The 8,030-nt window shown below is 45.3% G+C and overlaps 1 protein-coding gene across 1 annotated transcript; it reads right to left on the reverse strand.

Moving 5' to 3' along the window:
- Positions 1-755: 755 nt before the first annotated feature.
- On the reverse strand, positions 756-6,039 carry LOC140351151 (D(1)-like dopamine receptor). Its single transcript, XM_072436867.1, has 2 exons — positions 5,444-6,039; positions 756-1,616 (listed from the first exon to the last, which is right to left on the reverse strand). The coding sequence occupies exons 1-2, from the start codon at positions 6,037-6,039 to the stop codon at positions 764-766; spliced, it is 1,449 nt and encodes a 482-aa protein (XP_072292968.1). The 3' UTR covers positions 756-763.
- Positions 6,040-8,030: the final 1,991 nt, after the last annotated feature.

Raw genomic sequence — 8,030 nt, forward strand, 5'->3', positions numbered from 1 at the left:
ATGTGTGCGTGCCTGTGTGTGTGTAGGGGTGTTTGTTATTTACTGACGCATTTTCAAGCCTCTACACAAGTACATGGTATTAAACAAATATATATACGTACTATGCTGTGGAGCATTCCTTACAAACCAATACATCTTTATGGAGACATAGAGGTAAACCTTTTTAGACAACAAAAAACCTACAATATAATCATAGATAAATGGATAAGTTTAATGCCACACTGTGGAACATTACAAGCAATGTATTATCTCCATGGAGACAAGGAAGTGGTGGACTTCCTACCAGAAAAACATGGCTTGTTTCCACTTGTTCATATTGGAGCAGATTGAAACAATGCAAGAGTGTCTCCACTGTCTTAAATGAACTGCACTGACCCATTTAAGAGGTCGAACATGAGAAATACATGCTTCCAAAGTGATCTGGCTCACTCTTGGCCCCCGTAACGCTTACTTGAACTTGTGACTAACTTTTTCCACTGACAGTAATGTTGAGCACATGTTTAGCAAAACTTAGCATCAGTTATTTCCTCTTAATCCCTCTAATATCACCTAAACAAAATGCATTACATAAAGAAATGTTAAAACACGGTGAAGAGGCACAAAGGAGTGAAATAAAGGCAGAGGACTGGTGTGGAGGGTCAGGTCCAGTCGACACGTTACTGTAGATACAATGTTATCAATTGTAACAATCTAATACAAACATTTTCAAAAGCTTGATGAAATATGTCATAATATGTCTCCTTAAAACAAAGAGTCAGATGCCCTATTCCTCCTGGTGCACATATCCTGGTATGAGTGGCTCGCACTCACACAGAAGGGGTGCAGCGGGGGTGTAGGGAGTAATGGTGTCCAGGGTGAGCTCTGGATCGTCTTCTAGCTGGAGGTTAGCCGGCAGCAGCAGCAGTCTGTTGTGGCCCCGCGAACAGTTTGAAATGATGGACTCTTCATCAAATCTGGCACTCATGTCCTCCAAGCAATCGTCCGCCTCAATGTTGATGGCGTGCGGCAGCTGCTGGACCGTCTGAGAGGGTATCAGGGTCTCTTTGTGTAAGGTAGTATCATGGTGGTATGAAACTAGCTCGTTGCTAAAGTTCACTGCCTCCACTGCGTTGTTGGAGCAAATCCGGTTGCACCCGAGAATGGTGGTAAAAGCTCTGCGGAAATCGGCGTTGAATGCATATATCACTGGGTTGAGGGATGAGTTAGCCCAACCGAACCAGACAAAAACAGTGAAAGTGGTGTCACTCACGCATGGAGGGTCACAGAACGGCACAGTGCAGTTGAGAACGAAAAATGGCAGCCAGCAGAACACAAACACGCCCATGATGATCGAGAGAGTTTTGAGTACTTTGGTCTCCTTCTTGAAAGAAGACTTGAGTGAGGCCTCGTCGTGGTTAAGCCGCAGGTCCTGGGTCTGCTGGTGATGCGCCTGCTCAGCCGCCCGCTCCAGGGAGGTGATGCGGCGGATCTGCTTCTGGGCGATCCGGTAGATGCGGGTGTAGGTGGCTACCATGATGAGCACGGGGATGTAGAAGCTGATGAGGGAGGAGGAGATGGCGTAGGTGCGGTTCAAGTTGGCCACGCAGCTCTGCACACCACCACCGCTGCCGTTCATACTGTGGAGGAGCAAAGGAAAGTGTAACAAACAAATATTATGTCATATTTATATTGTTATTGGTCTTTACACATGTTCTTTATTATTATATATATTTAAATAGCTTCAAGGCACTCAAAAAACAAAATTACTTCCCATGTCTCTGGCTTATCCTACGTGAGGAACTGAGCTATGGGATCCATCTACTGGCAGCATGGGGCATTACATATTTGAGAGAAAAAATATCAGAGTCAAGTCACAGGCTAATGTTGACTGGTGATGATTTATGGACTTAAAATCAGCGCAGAAGTTTCTCAGAGCCACATCACAGATGGAGAAAGTGTCACACATATGGGAAATTTGGAATAGTGTGTTTGATACTTGGATGGAAGAGAAGAGTTTTTAAACAATCTTCATCAAACTAGTATGAATGAAGCTAAATGCAATTCCAGGTTGTATGTTTGAAGACAGAACAATGTTAAAACATGGTTAAAAGTTTAAAAAAAAAGTCTATTTAACATAATGTGTCCAAAGGTATGAAGTCAACATCAAATCAAATATTGATTCAATTACTAACTGATGCTGATTGTACAAAAAACATTATACATTATGGCCAAGTGGTGTTTTGGTTCAAGATGGTTCAAGATGAGTATCTCATTTGGGTTGCCAGTTTCAAAGCGAAAAATCTGTTGGTTTTAACCATCTTCTCATAACGTTTGTGCACACATGTAGAAAGTGTTAACATTGTTGAGTTGCACCTTTTCAGTCACCGTAGTTCCAAAAAGCAGTGCTACAATGATGAAGATGCAAAATAATATAATAATAATAAATAAAAACACATACAAAATTATGAAGTCAAAACTGTGATCTGAAGCATGTCAAAATCTCATCTTGTTTTCATGGACCCAATCTCATAGACATTGTGTTTTGTCCCTTCCCTATCAAACTGTAACATACATAGATCAGTATTTAACATGGAGTTCATTGTAAACCACAATAGTTATCAAAAAAGGCTTAGTGATGGAAATTCCCCGTTCTGATCTGATAAACCCTTCATACTAATTTTCACTGCAACGAGCAGCAGATTTACATGTTTTTATTTTTTCAGACCGGCTACGTGACATCAAAACATTTTTATGACCTACAGTCAGAATAAAGAAAAATAATAATACGTAAATACGGGAATGTGGGCGCAGTTATGGGGTAGGAGAAAACTGAAACTCTGAGCACTCACAACTTACATACAGAGGATATTTTGTCCTCTGCATTTGACCTTTCCCTCCTAGGGACACATCTCTAGCTCTTTGTGCTAGCAATAGGCTTGGGCAGGACTGCAATAGCTGGAGGGTTGATGGGGAAATCTCACCCAGACACAGTGTCCACAATAAATAAAAATAAAATAAACACGGTTTTAATAGAGTTAAAATCACTCAAAATGTTGCATAATATGTCCCCTTGAATTAGTGTTAGAGTGGCCTCTGCAGCTCAGTGAGCCTAGAATTCTGGAAAAGGAGCTGAACATGAGCCATGGCTGAAACTGAGGAGAAACCCTATTGCGTCATCATTACAACACAGATTTGGTGACATGATTGTGATTTGATGATGAACTTAAAACAGCACAGAACATTCTAACAACTCCTTGGCTACCTGCATTCTTAATGGTATGAAAAAGGAACTACTACAAGTAGTTCCTTTTTCATACCATTAAGAAGGATACACAGGATAGTGTGAATGAAGCTTTTTTTATGAGGGAACAATGTAAGAACATGGTTAAAGGCTCAAAAAAAAAAAAATTAAACTTAAATAAAAATATAGCCGCAAGCGGCAATGATCGGCCCTCGCTACGCCGCCGCCACGCCGCAAGAGGACGGGGCGCTAACGCGCCCCAATTGTCCTTTTATTACGCCTACTGCTGAATCTGTGACACTGTCACATCTTCTCCCCTTTGTTTTACCATCAAAAAGCAATTTTATTTTGAATTCTTGGCAAAATGTGCGGCTTTGCCGCACAGACACCGTGACACTTTGAATAAAAATGTGGATAACTTTTGATGGTCCACCCCTGAAGATGAGTCTCACCAAATTTCAGGTTAATAGGGCTGACGCCCTGGGAGGAGTTTGTGAAAGTCTAAAGTGGAAACATGTTCTGGCGATTTCCCCATTGGAATAACATGGAAGGTTTCGGTCATCGTTACGGCAACGCCATAACAATTATGACATGGGTCTCATTGACTTTTTTGATGGGGATGCTAAAATTGAGTTGTGTGTCAAATTTCATATAATTTCGCAAAACTAAACATTTAACCTCCATATAAAATCTGTAGGGGGCGCTGTGGCTCCAAATTAATTTATTTCACTTCAAGTAGGTTTAGGGCAAAGAGTTTAACAACTGATTCTAATTTGACGCAATTCGGACTTTATCTGCGCAAACGGCAGAAATGTAAAATTTGGGAGATTTCTGAAATTCTTGCTACAGTTTGCGGCTTCGCCGCACAGACACCGTGACAGGTATCAATGTAATTTGGATAACTTTGCTCAGTAGCATTTTCACCAAATTTCAGCTTTTTAGGGCCAACGCCCTGGGAGGAGTTCGTAAAAGTACGACGTTTGGAAAAACTCCGAAGTCATGTTTAGCCATTTTTGAAGCAATATGGCCGACATTTGGTTGGGCGGACGGCGTTGCCGTACTAATATTTTTTACTTCTCTTGTCACCATCTACCTCTGCGCCAAATTTCATGATTCTACGATCAGATTTTTTTTGGGTCATTTCCCATCTCTCAATGCATTTTTGGTACATTTGGGGGCGCTGACGCGCCAATTTTTTTATTTTAGAAAAGGGAAATAGCCAGAATGTAGAGAGGCACGATTTTTGAGGTGTGCAAAAGAAGAAGAAGAAGAAGAAGAAGAAGAAGAAGAAGAAGAAGAAGAAGAAGAAGAAGAAGAAGAAGAAGAAGAAGAAGAAGAAGAAGAAGAAGAAGAAGAAGAAGAAGAAGAAGAAGAATATTCCGATGCGAAAACAATGTTTCCCATTTTTCAAATATCATAAACTATACATTTTCGGAAAGCGCTCGCGCTTTCCTACCTCATGGTGTGGGTCCCTGGTCACTGACGGGTACTTTCGTTAATTTTGAGTGGGCTCCGCCCACTTTGTGTTTTTGGCCCTCTATACAGTAATAATGTTCAATTTTTGCATCACATGCTTATATGCACGGAACATGCAAGAGATGGGGAACGTATTCGTGAGGTACTTAGCGCAAATGAGTGCTTTATGTGGGGATGACGACCGCGAATCTCAATGTAAAGTGCTCGTTTAGTGCGCACTTTTGCACGTTTTTTACAACGGTAATGTTCCATTTTCCTACTACTAATTAGTATGCACGGGGCGTGCATGAGTGAAGGAGTGCGTTAGTGAGTGTTTGGAAGTGGGCGAGCGCTTCGATATCCTTTAAACAAATGCCTATTCTCATCATTAAAATCTAGTTTATTAATTACCAGTATTTGGAAAAATTATGTTAGGTTTGCCATGTAACTATTGTCTCCTATGGGACTAACCACGGGGAGAATCCACCTCAGACAGTGTTGAACCTTATAGCAGTGCCGTCATTGTGAAGAAAACAAATCATTACAGTGCTTTCTCCTTTTCTAAATCAACCAGACAGTTTTATTTTGTTCATTATTTCTGGGGCCATGCATATTAAGAAACATTTTAATAATGCCAGAATCAGTCAAAAGGCTATTTTTCATGTGTAGTTCCATGGCAGCTGTTACTTTCAGCCTAAAACAGGGAATAGAAAACAAGCAAGGATTTTACATGGAAGTTAGAAATATGCACGCTGTGTGCACGTGGACCTGTAGTTGACGCTGTAGTTGGCTCCGAGGGGGACTTCGTCCTCCAGCTGCTCCCGGACCTCCTGGTGCCAATTGAGCTGCACGGGGATGAAAGAGATGAGGATGGACAGGGTCCAGGCCACGCCAACCATGACGCAGGCCACGCGGTGGGTCATCCTGCGCTCGTACTTGAAGGGGCTGGCGATGGCCCAGTAGCGGTCCACGCTAATGATGCACAGGTTCAGGATGGACGCGGTGGAGCACATGATGTCAAAGGCGATCCACACTCCACAGAAGCGACCGAAGAGCCACGTGCCTGTCACCTCCGTGATCGCCTCCCACGGCATCACTAGCACGGCCACGAACAGGTCCGACACAGCCAGCGAGATCACGAAGAAGTTTGTGACTTTGGAGCGGAGGTGGCGGAATTTGACCACGGCTGCGCACACCAGCGTGTTCCCCAGCAGCGTGGACACGATGAGCAAGAAGAGCACGCAGCCCACGAGCACGCGCAGCCCGCCGCTGCCCGCCGCGTCGTCCTCGTCCTCCTCCTCCGCCTCACCGTCCAGCTCTGAGAACACACGGCTCAAGTTACTCCACTGGGACGAGTTCTCCATCCCACACTTGAACAAACAGATCCTGTGGAATAACTCCTGTACAGACGATCCACAAAGTGATGGAGAGACGGCTTAACGCAGTTATCCAAAAAACAACCCGTGCGTGCGAAGCAGATTTTACGCACACAAATAAGTCACAACCAAAGGTGCCTGTGGTCCTGCCTCTGGTCCTGCCTCTGGTCCTGCCTCTGCCTCTGGTCCTGCCTCTGGTCCTGACTCTGGTCCTGAAGTGTGTCCGAGTGCGTGTGTCTTGATGCGCCTCACTCACTCCCCGCTCGTGCCATGAAGCTGCTGTGGTCACACGTGCGTGTGCGCGTGGTCTTCAGTCCGCATACAGCAGGCAGTGAGCGCTTTCCTCCACGCTCCACGCTTCTCCCCTCTCTCTCACACGCTTCTGTATTCATCTGTGACCTCTCAGCACAATCACTTCTGCTGTGCTTGTAGTCAGGAGTGCTGCAAGCGTCTCAAAAGTGTGGGTGCTGAGGGTCTGCTATGTATACGTATATGCTGGGTTAATATGCACATCACATATTTTGCACTAATATAAGATAAGATAAGATAATCCTTTATTGTCCCACATGGGGAAATTTCATTGATGCAACGCAGGCAGATACAGAGGTAGATACAGAAGAAAAGAACAGATCACTTATAGGAAGTTTGAAAAACACTCTCAGTAGAAGATCTCCTATAAACAAAAACTCCTGTAGACAAAACCTCCCATTTCCCAACGAGGGATGGAGGGGAAAAATAATAAAGATAAAAATAAATAATAAATAAATACCATTGCACATGAATGTGTCATGAATTGCACATGAATTGCAAAGTAACTGCACATGAATTGCACAGTAATTGCACATGAATCACAACAGCAATTGCACGGTAGGACTAACAGTGTTTGTTATAAAGTCTGACAGCAGCAGGAAGGAAAGACCTGCGAAACCTCTCCTTCACACAGCCAGGGTGGATCAGTCTCTCACTGAAGCTGCTCTCCAGAGCGGACAGAGTGTCCTGCAGGGGGTGACACTCATGGTCAAGCATAGATGTGAATCTAGCCAGGACCCTTCTGTCCCCCACCTCCTACACCGAGTCCAGAGCCCAGGACGGAGCTGGACTTCTTGATGACTTTGTCCAGCCTCTTCCTCTCCCTCTCTGTGATGCTGCTGCTCCAGCAGGCCACACCGTACAGGAGGGCTGATGCCACCACAGAGTCGTAGAAGGTCTTCAGGAGTGGCCCTGTCACTCCAAAAGACCCGAGTCTCCTCAGGAGGTAGAGCCGACTATGGCTCGTCCTGTACAGTGCGTCTGTGTTATGAGTCCAGTCCAGTTTGTGGTTCAGATGAACACCCAGGTACTTGTATGAGTCCACTCTCTCAATGTCCCGTCCCTGGATGTTCACTGGTAAGGGGGCAGTGGGGTGGCGTCTGCGGAAGTCCACCACCATCTCCTTGGTCTTCCCCGCGTTGATGAGGAGGTGGTTCCGCTGACACCAGTCCTCAAAGTCCTGCGCCAGTCCCCTGTACACCGCATCATCGTCGTCCGTGATGAGTCCAATGATGGCAGAGTCGTCAGAGAACTTCTGCAGGACACAGCTGTCCGTGTCGTGTCTGAAGTCTGCAGTGTAAAGGGTGAAGAGAAAGGGCGCAAGGACAGTCAGGTCCTGCTGCCTTCCTCACTTTAATCCTCTTCAGCTCACTCCTCACCTGTGCTGCTGTGACAGTCAGTGGTTGGCAGGGGGACTGTGTGCTTGGGGGATGGGTGAGTCCAGGGGGACTGTGTGCTGGGGGGATGGGTGAGTCCAGGGGGACTGTGTGCTGGGGGAACGGGTGAGTCCAGGGGGACTGTGTGCTGGGGGGTTGGGTGAGTCCAGGCAAAGTGGGGAGCTGATGGTCCGGGGCGGAGAAATGAAGAGGAACAGATGCAGGGCATTGTCCAGCTGTGGAAGAGGAAGCATGCAGCGGTGCAGGGGGAGGGGCGGGTGACCGATCAAATCT

This window comes from Eucyclogobius newberryi, unplaced genomic scaffold (genome assembly GCF_026437365.1).
Source record: "Eucyclogobius newberryi isolate DKJ021-1_F unplaced genomic scaffold, fEucNew1.0.hap1 SCAF_8, whole genome shotgun sequence".
Lineage (NCBI taxonomy): Eukaryota > Metazoa > Chordata > Actinopteri > Gobiiformes > Gobiidae > Eucyclogobius > Eucyclogobius newberryi.